Raw genomic sequence first — 13,906 nt, 5'->3', positions numbered from 1 at the left:
TGAGCACTTCCTGCGTGATGCTGTGACCCCCAGGTTCAAATCACGTGATATCTGAGCACTTCCTGCATGATGCTGTGATCCCAGGTTCAAATCACACGATTTACCCATCGCTTCTTCATGCGCGACAGGTACGCGACAGGTACACGACAGGTACACGCTTCATATATGCACCACCACATTTTGACCACACTGCATTGTAACCTTTCTCTGGACACCTGGAGGATGAACATCGACAATGAATAAAAGGTTAACTAAACGTCAGGACGACCATCAGGTAGACCCCTGGTGAACATGATCTCACCTCAAAGCCCCATTCGAGCAGAATCCGAACCACCTCGTCGTGTCCACGACCCGCGGCCATGACCAACGGAGAGAAAGCTCCACTGCCCGGACGAGTCCCGAGCACCCCGAAGGTCCCCGTCTCCCGATCCATCCCGGAGATTCCCGAATTCCCAGCACCTCTCTCGAGCAAGGCCCGCACGACCCCCACGGACCCCTCTCCTGCTGCCAGGGCTAAGGCCGTGACCCCATAGCGGTTCGTCGCGGTCGCACTGGCTCCGTGCTCCAGCAGGGCCGACAGGCAGGACAGCCGGCCGCGCCTCACCGCCTCCATCAGCGGGGTCCAGCCGAGGTCGCTCCGGGCTTCGAGCGTCGCCCCGCGGGCCACCAAGGCCCGCAGGGTCGCCTCCTGGCCCGCGGCGGCGGCCACGTGGAGCGGCCCGTTACCCTCGTGGTCGGACGAGTCCGCACCCATCCGAGTGTCCTCGGCGTCCAGGATCTGGCGGACACGACCCGGGTCTCCTTCCTCGCAAGCTCGAAGCAGCAGGTGCAACGCAGCCGCGTCGTGCGTCTCCATGGGCAACCAACTTAGTTTAATCTCTCAAACACGTGTGCAAACTTAGTTTAAACCTCTCAGAACCTCTTGTGCAGAGTTGCAAAATGATCGTAACTGAGTAACTTTGGCCTCGCCGTGGTTGCGTAGCAACTTGGTCACGTGATTTTTGCGATTGCACATTGGCCGAACGACGTGACGTGACCGAAAGAACCTTCACGTTACGCAAATACGTGACGTCATGGACGTACGGCTTTCTCATTGGAGGATATGCTTCGCACTTTTCTCCGCCCACCGGAATCGCAATTTTTGCGGGAAAAAGCGAAAGGTTGTCGCCGTCGCGCGGAGTGGATGTGTTTTACTCTGGACACCTGAACGATGTTGTATTGTAAATTTGTAATTACCTGATAATATTATATCTGTGTTATTAATTGTGTCGGTTCGCAGTTACTAACGCGATATTTCTCCTCCTGCGACTCATTTGGTTTGAGCAAAGATAAACATGGAGACGAGCGTGTTGTCCTCCATGGCTGCGAGACAAGGGATTTCTTCGCCAAGACTCATCGGGTACGAAGGTTTATTTATTTGAGGTGAAATGTCGAGGTTCCGTGTGGTGCGGGTAGTTGTGAGTGTTGCGAATGCGATGGCAGGAAGGCCTCGGAGCTGGAACGGCTGGTGAGTGTGCGCGGGGCGGGACTTGCTCTCACGGGCTCCGCACGGGCGGCTCTGTGTCTCGACCTGGCGGCACAAGCTCTCAGAATACCACTCACCACGGTCAGTTCGTTTACACTCACCACGGTCGCCTCGTTTACAGTCACCACAGTCAGTTCGTTTACACTCACCACGGTCAGTTCGTTTACACTCACCACGGTCGCCTCGTTTACAGTCACCACGGTCAGTTCGTTTACACTCACCACGGTCAGTTCGTTTACACTCACCACGGTCAGTTCGTTTACACTCACCACGGTCAGTTCGTTTACACTCACCACGGTCAGTTCGTTTACAGTCACCACGGTCAGTTCGTTTACAGTCACCACGGTCACCTCGTTTACAGTCACCACGGTCGCCTCGTTTACACTCACCATGTCTATGGTCACCTCGTTTGCACTTACCATAGTCACCTCGTTTACACCCACCATAGTCACCTCGCTTACAGTCACCATGGGCACCTCATTTACACTCACCACGGTCACCTCGTTTACAGTCACCACGGTCACCTCATTTACACTTACCATAGTCACCTCATTTACACTCACCACGGGCACCTCGTTTACACTCGCCACGGGCACCTCGTTTACACTCGCCACGGGCACCTCGTTTACACTCGCTACGGGCACCTCGTTTACACTCGCCACGGGCACCTCGTTTACACTCGCCACGGTCACCTCGTTTACAATCGCCACGGTCACGTCGTTTACACTCGCCACGGTCACCTCGTTTACACTCGCCACGGTCACCTCGTTTACACTCGCCACGGTCACCTCGTTTACACTCGCCACGGTCACCTCGTTTACACCCACCATAGTCACCTCATTTACAGTCACCACGGTCACCTTGTTTACACTTACCATAGTCACTTCGTTTACACTTACCATAGTCACCTCGCTTACAGTCACCATGGGCACCTCATTTACACTCACCACGGTCACCTCGTTTACAGTCACCACGGTCACCTCGTTTACACTCACCACGGGCACCTCGTTTACACTCGCCACGGGCACCTCGTTTACACTCGCCACGGGCACCTCGTTTACACTCGCCACGGGCACCTCGTTTACACTCGCCACGGGCACCTCGTTTACACTCGCCACGGTCACCTCGTTTACAATCGCCACGGTCACGTCGTTTACACTCGCCACGGTCACGTCGTTTACACTCGCCACGGTCACGTCGTTTACACTCGCCACGGTCACGTCGTTTACACTCGCCACGGTCACGTCGTTTACACTCGCCACGGTCACCTCGTTTACACTCGCCACGGTCACCTCGTTTACACTCGCCACGGTCACCTCGTTTACACTCGCCACGGTCACCTCGTTTACACTCGCCACGGTCACCTCGTTTACACTCACCACGGTCACCTCGTTTACACTCACCACGGTCACCTCGTTTACACTCACCACGGTCAGTTCGTTTACACTCACCATGTCTATGGTCACCTCGTTTACACTTACCATATATATGGTCACCTCGTTTATGCTCACCATGTCTATGGTCACCTTGGTTACACTGACCATGGTCACCTCGTTTACACTCACCATATCTATGGTCACCTTGTTTACATTCACCATGGTCACCTCGTTTACACTCACCATGTATATGGTCACCTCGTTTACACTCACCATGTCTATGGTCACCTCATTTACACTCACCACGTATATGGTCACCCCGTTTACACTCACCATATCTATGGTCACCTCGTCTACACTCACCATGTCTATGGTCACCTCGTTTACACTCGGCATATCTATGGTCACCTCGTTTACACTCACCATATCTATGGTCACCTCGTTTACACTCACCATATCTATGGTCCCATCGTTTATACTCACCATGTATATGGTCACCTCGTTTACACTCACCATATCTGTGGTCACCTCGTTTACACTCACCATGTCTATGGTCACCTCGTTTACACTCACCATATCTGTGGTCACCTCGTTTACACTCACCATATCTGTGGTCACCTCGTTTACACTCACCATATCTGTGGTCACCTCGTTTACACTCACCATATCTATGGTCACCTCATTTACACTCACCATGTCTTTGGTCACCTCGTTTACACTCACCATATCTATGGTCACCATCACCACGTTTACACTCACCATATCTATGGTCACCTCGTTTACGCTCACCATATATATGGTCACCTCGTTTACACTCACCATATCTATGGTCACCTCGTTTACGCTCACCATATATATGGTCACCTCGTTTACACTCACCATATCTATGGTCACCTCGTTTACGCTCACCATATCTATGGTCACCTCGTTTACACTCACCATATCTATGGTCACCTCGTTTACACTCACCATATCTATGGTCACCTCGTTTACACTCACCATATCTATGGTCACCTCGTTTACGCTCACCATATCTATGGTCACCTCGTTTACGCTCACCATATCTATGGTCACCTCGTTTACACTCACCATATCTATGGTCACCTCGTTTACACTCACCATATCTATGGTCACCTCGTTTACACTCACCATGTCTATGGTCACCTCGTTTACACTCACCATGTCTATGGTCACCTCGTTTACACTCCATGTCTATAGTCACCTCGTTTACACTCACCATGGTCATGTCGTTTACACTCCCTCACCATCCCTCCCTCCCCCCACACCCATTAGCCTGCTCCTCAACGAGCTTCCATCTTGTAGAAAAATAAACAATTGATTTTCCTCTATTTTGTGACGTAATTTATAGGTCCGTCACAAAACCATCATCCATCACTTTCCATTTTCTCACTGTGACCTCTGAACCCGCAGACATCGGCTGCTCGCCTTTCAGGCCTATCTCCGAAGGTCTACGCGTCATCTCGACGTTCTTTCGAGACCGTGCTGGGTCAGTCTTCCTTCCCCACCCTGCAAGAGCTCGCCACCCGATTTGGCCGTGTTGATGTCACCCGTGGTGCTGCCGCATTGTTGCTCAAGTGGGTGCTCATGTCGTTGACGTTGCTTTTTGAAATCCTTCAGACTACAGAATACATTATCAAAAACAACATTTGACATTTCAGTCAAAAATCGTCCCTCATATGCGATGTTTACCCTGTGGAGGGTCTTTTAGGTACGAGACCAGTTTGACCGTAGTACAGGCCGCATGCGTCGACTTGTCCCAGCCTTTGTTCCTTGTCGCTGCCCTGGCCACGGCCTGCAGGTGAGCGCTCCCAAGGCTCCTGTATACCTGTACACACCGTCCTCCATCTTCCCTTCCTCCCTCTTCCCACCTCATCATGTGATTTGACTATTACCTGGTCAGACCGTTCGTTTATTGAGCGTCGTTTTCACGTGTGCAGGCAGCAGAAGGTTAAGGTGTCTCGTACCCAATTATTAGCGGTGGCCGGCGTTCGACCCGCCATCTTCGATCGACTATGCTCGCAGATGGACCGAGTCTCCCCTGCAACCATAGGTGGGGTCTCGTTGTGACTGGAACATCGATAATTATACATTATTGGTTCATGAGTTATCAAACAGAGTGACCACTATATTCGTCATGGGTGTGTGTGTCTGTCTGTGTGTCTGTCTGTCTGTCCGCAGCATAACTACCCGATGATATCATCCGATCTTGATGAAACTTGGGTGGGAGGTTGATATCATGATCTAGTTGTGTTCTGCCAAGAGTGGGCGTATTGCGCCCATTGTGGGCGGAGCCACGCCCGAAAAAGATGTCTTTTTAGGGGGTAATCGAGTTCAAGCTACATCTTTTTCGAGGGGTTTGGTGGAATCTGACAGGGGTTTCGGTATTTGGTTAGGCCAATGTCATGTGTCTAGCCCCACGGAGCTCGATTTTTCATTTTCGCCCAAAGGTCAAGGTCACAAGGTCACAACATTTAGAAAAGTCAATTTTTGATGGTTTTATTACATTGTTTGCTTCCTGATATGGTGAAATGTCGTCCATGTTTTTATATTATCACATACATCATGAAATACAAGTTTTCCAACAAATTTCAGAATCTTCGACCTTTGACCTTTGAAGGTCACAAAGGTCAAAGTGTCAAAGTTGTCGGAATCGAACCGAATTTTCGGTATTGTGTAGCTAACTAACCTCATAACTGATTATACATTATTTTCTATCATTTCAAGGTCAGTAACCTTCGCTTTGACATTTCAAGGTCACAAAGGTCAAATTTTCAAAGTTGTCGGAATCAAACCAAATTTTCGGTATTGTGTAGCTAACTAGTCTCATAACAGATAATACATTCCTATTTATATATTTTCAATGTCGGTTTTGACCTTTAAAGGTCACAAAGGTCACCTGACCATTGACCATTTAAAAGTAGTCTGAATAGAACTCAGGGTTTTCGATATTTTCTTATATTACAAGATCGGTGTTCATCGAACAGGGTTTTCGATATTTTATACCTAACTAATCTCATCTAACAGACTACTGTCATCTAATCAATCGAAAACGTGGCATTCCAAGGTCAAAATTGCCGGAATTGATGCGGGCCGCCACAAATTCATCACTTTCTCTAAGTTCACGCGTTTCTTTTTTCCATTACAGATTTACCACGCTGTAATATAAGCTCTGGTGTTGGCTTAGCGGCTAGTGTGCCAGCTTAGGATCCTAGGATCCTGGGTTCGAATCCCGGTCGCTCGCTGAATTAACGCCAGGGGGGTTGACTCAGCCTGTCATCCTTCCGAGGTCGGCTAATTTTGAGTACCAGTTCACTGGTAATTCCCTGTTTGTTGTAAAAGGCGACAAACAGGGTTGGCGGCAGGAAGGGCATCCGGCCGTAAAACATTGCTTCAAAAAGGGGACCAACAAAAACAACAACAACCACGGTGCCCAAAAAAGGCCAACCCCCGCTTTGCGGGGGGAAATGGCCTCTGAAGGTGTTTTTTTTTAATATAGACGTCTCACAATGCCGATATTCATTCTAGGACCTGAACACTGAGCTACCCTGCCCTGCTAGGATGTCCTGTTTGCGATTTCATTCGCCTTGCGTCGAACTTCTGATGACATTTGGATTGCCCGAAAAAAGGCCAGCACCACTCACAATTACGTACAGCTGGCTCTTAAAGGCCTGCGCATGCAGCGCATTGGGGCCCTTTGTAAATAGGCATGTACACCGCATGTCGGGGGCCGACACCTGCCACGTGGGCCCCCGACCCCCCAGTCCGGGCCTGTTTCGGTTATAGTCTGTCCTTTGTCATTGAATAGCCTGGTGTTGGCTTTGTCAAGCCTGGTGTTGGCTTAGCGGTGAGGGTGCCGGCTTGGGATCCTAGGATCCTGGGTTCGAATCACGGTCGATCGCTGAATTAACACCAGGGCGGTTGACTCAGCCTGTCATCCTTCTGAGGTCGGCAAATTGAGTACCAGTTCACTGGTAATTCCCTGTGTGTTGAAAGAGGCGACTAACAGGGTTGGCGGCAGGAAGGGCATCCGGCCATAAAACATTGCTTCAAAAAAGGGACCACGGTGCCCGAAAAAAGGCCAACCCCTGCTCTGCGGGGAAAAATGGCCTCTAATGGTGGTTCCTCTCTTTCTTCTTTGTCATTGAATACCGCTCGCTCGTGAACCATCGGCGTCTCCTGACTTGTACCAGTTACCTTTGTATGTAATATCGAACAATACAGAATCTCCCTGGAGTATGTAGATTATAATACATCTGAGAGCGTGAACTCACTTACTCACTGATCCACAGCACTTCATAATAGCTTTTCGTGTTGAGGGACGTGTCAGGATAATAATTCACAAAATAAATCCGCACATCAATTCAGATCATGAAAAATACCATGGTAACGGTTTGTATACTGTTTAGTAAAACTTGACGTGTCTAATCATTACTGTTAATTAACTAGATGGTATTCATAGAATATTTACCCTGCGCAGTCAACTAGGTGCGAACCAACTCTTCTGTTTTTGAAGGGTGTTTGTTCTTTAATTCAATATGGCTGCCAGACCACGTGAGCGATGACATCATAAATTTATATTCTCTAATATAATTATTGCATAGATCATGCTCAGGAAATTTCACACTGATCAGACTAAGCGTTGTCCCTGTCAATTTATGACGTCATACTAAAGGCACCAATGACGTCATTGTTAACACTTATTCCCTATGTGGAGTTCTTTACAATGAGCCATATTTCAATTTTTTTCCCATTGAGTGGTTTTGGAGATATAGAGATGTAACGTTTTTCCAAGATGGCGTCCGTACCACGTGACCTATGCCACCATAATTATGCATTGAAAAATTATACATACGGAGGCGCTCCCATGGTAAAATTTCGGGTCAATCGGACCAACGGTTGCCGAGAAAATGCAATTTTAAAATGCATACACATACACCACACGTACGCAACCGATCGCCTAACCCAGCTTTTGGCTTCGTGAGCGCAGGGAAATTAATATGTTTGTGACCTATCAGAAACCCTTCACATAAAGACAAACCTGGAACGCTTATAGGTGAGACATGTGTGGCCCTTGATCACAACACTCTCACTATGACTCATTCACCGACACTCTATTCTCCCATCCCTTCTGGAACAGGCCAGACTAATGATTCCAATGGATCCTCATTCTATCTGTTTGCTAACAAATCGCTGTCTGTTTGTTACTTGGCAAAAAAAAAAAAAAAAATTGCAAGTCCGTTGATCACTCCGGTTTGTGTTTTGTGTGTTTGTGTGTCCGCTCACTTGTACTTGCCTACAGGTTACAGTTTGAAACCGATCTTCACGAAACTTCACCAAATGGTAGCGTTCGTGGTCCGACAAAATCCTATGTATTTTTGAGGTCAAAAGTTCAACATAGGCCAATATCCAAAATAGGTCAATCACTTTTTTTGAATTTCTAAAATCCTCAATTTTCATCTGATTGACTTGAAATTTGAATAGAATTTACGTATCAGCAAACTGAATTCAACTACCAACTTTTTTTTTAGATCAGCATAGGCCAAAAGGTCAACATAGGCCCAAGGTCAACCGCTTTTTTTGAATTTCTAAAATCCTCAATTTTCATCCGATTCACTTGAAATTTGAATAGGATTTTCATATCAGCAAACTGAATTCAACTACCAACTTTTTTTTTAGATCAGCATAGGCCAAAAGGTCAACATAGGCCCAAGGTCAACCGCTTTTTTTGAATTTCTAAAATCCTCAATTTTCATCCGATTCACTTGACATTTGAATAGGATTTTCATATCAGCAAACTGAATTCAACCACCAACTTTTTTTTTTTAGATCGGCATAGGCCAAAAGGTCAACAACAATTTCAAATTTCTAAAATCCTCAATTTTCATACCATTCACTTGAAATTTGAATGGGATTTACATATCAGTTAACTGAATTCAACCCACAACTATTTTTGAGATCAGCTTCGGCCAAAAGGTCAACATAGGCCAAAGGTCAATCACTTTTTTTGAATTTCTAAAATCCTCAATTTTCATCCGATTCACTTGAAATTTGAATAGGATTTTCATATCGGCAAACTGAATTCAACTACCAACTTTTTTTTTAGATCAGCATAGGCCAAAAGGTCAACATAGGCCAAAGGTCAATCACTTTTTTTGAATATCTAAAATCCTCAATTTTCATCCAATTCACTTGAAATTTGAATAGGATTTTCATATCAGCAAACTGAATTCAACCACCAACTTTTTTTTTTTAGATCGGCATAGGCCAAAAGGTCAACAACAATTTCAAATTTCTAAAATCCTCAATTTTCATACCATTCACTTGAAATTTGAATGGGATTTACATATCAGTTAACTGAATTCAACCCACAACTATTTTTGAGATCAGCATCGGCCAAAAGGTGAACATAGGCCAAAGGTCAACCACTTTTTTCAAATTTCTAAAAGCCTCAATTTTCATCCGATTGACTTGAAATTTGAATAGGATTTTCATATCAGCCAACTGAATTCAACCACCAATTATTTTTGAAGTCAAAAATATGCCCTATTGAGTGCCAATTCCGCTTTGTACTCTTTTGCCAAGTGTCGCTCTATGAGTGATTTTTCATTTGTCTGTTTGTTACTTGCAAAATCGAAGATTTTCAAGTAGATTGATTGGTTGCGTTTGTTATTCTGTCTGTTTGTCTGTCTGTTTGTCACTGGCCTACATGTCACAATTCTAAACCGATCGTCATGAAACTTCACCAGGTTGGAGAGGTCGTCACAATTGAGAAGCCCATTGATTTTGAGGTCAAAGGTCATCTGGAGGTCCCTTTTCTAAAATGGACAATTTGCTGCATAAATGGAAACCTTTTTGGGAGGGATGGGTGGATGACGTCTTCTTGTTTGTTTGTCTGGGTGATATCTCAGCCATCCTTTGAGCTCGGAAGCTGAAATGTTTTTGATTAATCATTTAATTGATGAGTTACTGAATTATTATTGGTTCATTAAGTACTTATTTATTTCCTTTCTCCTCTGGGCATTATCTCAGGCACCTTTTGAGCTTGGAAGCTGATATTTGGACATGACAATGACCAAGTGGTTTGGCTGTAAAGGGTATTTTTGATTTATTAATTAATCGATTAATTATTTAATTATTTCATTAATGACTTAATTTTTTTTAAGTTACAGATTTGGATGAAAAAGTGGTGGTTTATGTATTCTATTAGCCAGTTGATTAATAATATAATTATTTTATGGTTATTATTTATTTATTTTTGGTGTTAATCCCTTATTTATTTTCTTTCTTATCTGGGCAATATCTTGGGCACCTTTTGAGCTTGGAAGCTGATATTTGGACATGACAGTGACCAAGTGATGTGGCTATAAAGGATATTTTTGATGTATTGATTAATCAATTAATCGATTAATCATTTATTGATTAGTCAATTAATCAAGAAATTAATTTTTTTTTTTCGATTAATGACAATTTTCAAAAAGTTGCAGCTTCGGATGAAACACTGGTGGTTGAGGTTTGCTATTAGCCAATTGATTAATAAATTATTTTACGATTATTTTTATTTTATTTTAATTATTTAATCAATCAATTATTGTACACCTCTCCCTCCTAATACCGTCTCTATGTGCTGTTCTGGAGGATATTATTTTTTTATTTGGCATGGGGGGCTGTGTACTTTGAATGTATCTGTACTTGTTTTTCTTATTTTTCCATCTTATTTTGCAGAATCACCTGTAGATGAGATGCGACAGAAATTAAACAAGGACACACCTGGTATAGATCAAGGTGAGATTTTGTTGCTTATTTTTACAAGAGTAGTATTTTGGGCCACCTTATCAAATGGACTCGTGGCTCCAGGGATTGGGAAGAAAGGGATTTATAAAAGGCATGGATGTGGTGGGGTGAGAGGATGGGAGAATGAGTGAGGGTGTCGAGAGACTGCATGGGGGAAAAGGGGGGATGGGAGAAAATGGAGGGGTTGTGGGGGTTGAGGGGTGGGGTGAGAGATGGAGGATTGGAGAGTGAGTGAGGGTGTCAAGAGACTGGAGGGATTGAGGGGTTGAGGGGTGGGGTTAGAGAGGATGGGTTTCAAGAGACTGCAAGGGGGGGGAAGGGGAATTGGGGTGTTTAAATGGAGGGATTGAGGAGTTGTGGTTTGGGGCCACCTTCGGTTTGGGGTTGAAGTGTTGGGGTGGAAGTATAAAGAGAGAGTTTATTGGTAAAAGGGAATGCATGATAAATGTGCAGGGGGTTGTAAATGAATTTTGCAACTTTACTTACATGAAGTTGGGGTGGAAGTATAAAGAGAGAGTTTATTGGTAAAAGGGAATGCATGATAAATGTGCAGGGGGTTGTAAATGAATTTTGCAACTTTACTTACATAAAGTTATTGTGGAAATGCCTTCTAGGGGTTAAGATTGTGTAGCTTAGAAATAGCTATTTCCATAGTATATGTTTAGAGTAAGGGTAAAGTAATTTAATTGTGATATAGGATTCTACGTTGATATTCGTATTGAAAGCTGTCTTCCCTCCCTAATGTTTGTGTCTAAAAACACTTTTCCCTAAAACCCCTCATGATGTTCTTTCCTTTGTAATCTGTTCTAAATATGCTTTAGGAGGAAATTCGGTCTTGCAACACCGAGAACATGCAGGTTTTGACGCAAAGAGTGAGGCCTGAACTTTCGAGAATGGGTCGAGAAGCTCAGGGGAGGGATACCTCTTTATATACGGCCAAACCGCCAATTGGTGCAGGGCAGACCGGGCGGGGTGACATCATGGGGTGGGGCATAGTGAGGACCAATTTAAAAGCCTGAGCACACGTCGGTGAGGTTACAGTTGAGTCCAGTCCTGCTCAGTCTGGTTCCTCTGTTTCAGTCGGGGTTCCCAGATTCCATAGCTGTTGGTCAGACTGGGTCCAGGTGGAGTAGAGCAGAGGCCAAATGCGGTGTGCCCAGTTTGCCTTCCAGTTGGGGTTCCCGCCTCTCGCCTACATGAGTACGGAGTGCGCTGAGCCCCTGGCCGGGCTGTGGAGCCGCTGGCTCCGGTCAGAACTTGGCGGAGCCCGAGCGAGCCGTAACGGGTATTTTAAGTTGTGTGTCTTCTTCTGGTCTTCCTCCTGTGGTGTGTCTGGGGCCCGATAAGGCTAAAATCCTCGGACCTCCCGCTTGTACGATGTATGGGGCGTGCATTTCATTGCAAATAGAATTGTGTACAAAATGTTCTCGAGTTCCACATTCTTTCTGCCCTGTTTCTGAAATGCATTAATTTACAAGGTCCCCATGGAGTATTCAAATTAACATGATCAATATTAATTTATCTAGTATTCTAGTTTTATCGCTCCGATAAAGGACCGATTTGGTGGGATGTTTAGCGTCCATTTGAAAGTTCACCCCCATCGGGCGCGACAAACCTCTCCATTCGCCATTTTGAGTGGTTCGAGGTGGAGGAGGATTCCATCGTGTCGCTCCATTAACCTCGGACATAGCAAATTGAGCTAGGTAAAAGATCAGATTAGGCCCTCAATCTGGGGCGATTGGCCAACGTGACCACCGTAACAATATGGAGATTCCCCTTTGTATAGGGACAAACTATCGAGGTTTTTCCCAGGCACTGACACACAATGACCTGCTTTCTGCTTATTGTCGTAAAGTTATTTTATATGTTCAGCACAATTAGTATAAAACAATAATTGGTGGAGGGTTAACCTCAACTCGGCATTTTCCACTTGTTTCAGCAGTTGGAGAGAGTGAAGGAATCGCTTCAGAGAGTGAGGATGTGCGGAAGAGGAGTACGGGAAACAAACGTGGAGCGAGTCTAGAGCAAGACTACGAGTCCTGGAAAAGGCAGATTCTCGAGAATGCAGCTAAAATCAACGAGGGGGGGTCTTAACCTCGGGTTCGTTACCTAAAGTGGGGTGCCTCACTGGTAAATATGGAGGGGAAAGGAAGCTGCCTCGTTGTTGGGGGAGGGGGGCAGTGGGGGTGCTTTGCTTTTAAATAGAGGTGTGGGGGGGGGGGTAATCGATGTGAAGAGGGGGGGGGGTGTGCAAGCAAGTTAATAATAATGTGGCTTTAATATTGAATTTGAATTTTTAAATTTATTTTAACTCTTATAATGTATTTATTTTTGTTGTTGTTTGTCCATGCCCTATTAATTATTGTGAAGAAGAGGATTCCATCAAATAAACATGAAATCCAATTGTGATTGGTTAAAGGGTTTCATTCCAGTTGTGGCATTACAATGGTCTTCCTCGAATGCAAATTGAATCATGGCAACTGCAATTAGTTTGTTATTCTTGCCAGAGGAGAGGGGATTACATTTGTATCCGTTTGTCTTTGTCTGTCTATCCATTTGTTACTCAGCCAAAAAAAAAAAATTGACAAGTATGTTGATTACATGTGTGTGTGTGTGTGCGTGTGTGTGTGTGTGTGTGTGTGTGTGTGTGTGTGTGTGTGTGTGTGTGTGTGTGTTTGTTTGTTTAACCCTGGGCGACGTTTGCTGCCATCCTGGGACAACCCTGGGTGAAGTGTGCTGCTGTCCTGGGATAACCCTCCTGCCTCATAATCCTTCAAATAAGACCGATGGTAACGCACTTTGATTGACACCATGTCTTTCCCTCGAACTTACATGAGAAGTTTTTCATCTTGAAGAATCTCGACGACGTTGAATAACAAGCCACCTGCAAAATCAAGGATGTACGAATCAGCCATATTCAGTGCAAGAGGGTGCATCTGTGGAAAGACGATTACAATATTATATTCCATTTCTGGATTCTACGACGAATAAACGATCTTTATGATGTGTGGACCCAATAATGTGACACATCAATGTTAGTTTACTTACCAGGCTCATATTCACATGTTGATACTCTCCTTTAGCTGCTTTTTGTCATGTTTCTGATACTCAAAATGGAGGACTTCTTCCTTCCACTTGTCTGGGCAGCCGGCTCGGATGGTGGGAAGGTAGGCCGCAACTTATTTGGAGATCC

At 45.2% G+C, this 13,906-nt stretch overlaps 2 protein-coding genes across 8 annotated transcripts in view; one reads left to right on the top strand and one right to left on the bottom strand.

The window, feature by feature from the left end:
- ANKS6 (ankyrin repeat and sterile alpha motif domain containing 6) overlaps positions 1-908 on the bottom strand; it is a 33,637-nt gene extending 32,729 nt beyond the window's left edge. For all 4 annotated transcript variants that reach the window (XR_013623638.1, XM_078779181.1, XM_078779182.1 and 1 more), the window contains exon 1: positions 302-908. Coding sequence is in view for 3 of the 4 variants with exons in the window: in XM_078779181.1 (XP_078635307.1) it covers positions 302-856 (555 nt within the window). In the remaining variant the exon portion in view is untranslated. The remainder of the gene's footprint in view (positions 1-301) is intronic.
- A 210-nt stretch (positions 909-1,118) lies between these two features.
- On the top strand, positions 1,119-13,122 carry ORC6 (origin recognition complex subunit 6). Of its 4 annotated transcripts, none has more exons than XM_078777237.1 (8): positions 1,119-1,160; positions 1,280-1,399; positions 1,483-1,606; positions 4,333-4,496; positions 4,631-4,720; positions 4,860-4,972; positions 10,645-10,704; positions 12,653-13,122. In XM_078777237.1, the coding sequence occupies exons 2-8, from the start codon at positions 1,335-1,337 to the stop codon at positions 12,805-12,807; spliced, it is 771 nt and encodes a 256-aa protein (XP_078633363.1). In that variant the 5' UTR covers positions 1,119-1,160; positions 1,280-1,334; the 3' UTR covers positions 12,808-13,122. The 4 variants fall into 4 exon arrangements, with proteins under 4 accessions (XP_078633363.1, XP_078633364.1, XP_067971479.2 ...); XM_078777238.1 differs by having other exon boundaries at positions 1,129-1,160; positions 12,656-13,122; XM_068115378.2 differs by lacking the exon at positions 1,119-1,160 and adding an exon at positions 1,177-1,220 and having other exon boundaries at positions 1,318-1,399; positions 12,653-12,864.
- The last annotated feature ends 784 nt before the right edge of the window (positions 13,123-13,906 follow it).

The sequence above is a fragment of the Myxine glutinosa genome, chromosome 5 (genome assembly GCF_964187855.1).
Source record: "Myxine glutinosa chromosome 5, kmMyxGlut1.1, whole genome shotgun sequence".
NCBI classification, from domain to species: Eukaryota; Metazoa; Chordata; class Myxini; order Myxiniformes; family Myxinidae; genus Myxine; species Myxine glutinosa.
Note: the sequence above shows the minus strand (reverse complement) of the source record. Positions and strands in the feature narration are given on the sequence as shown.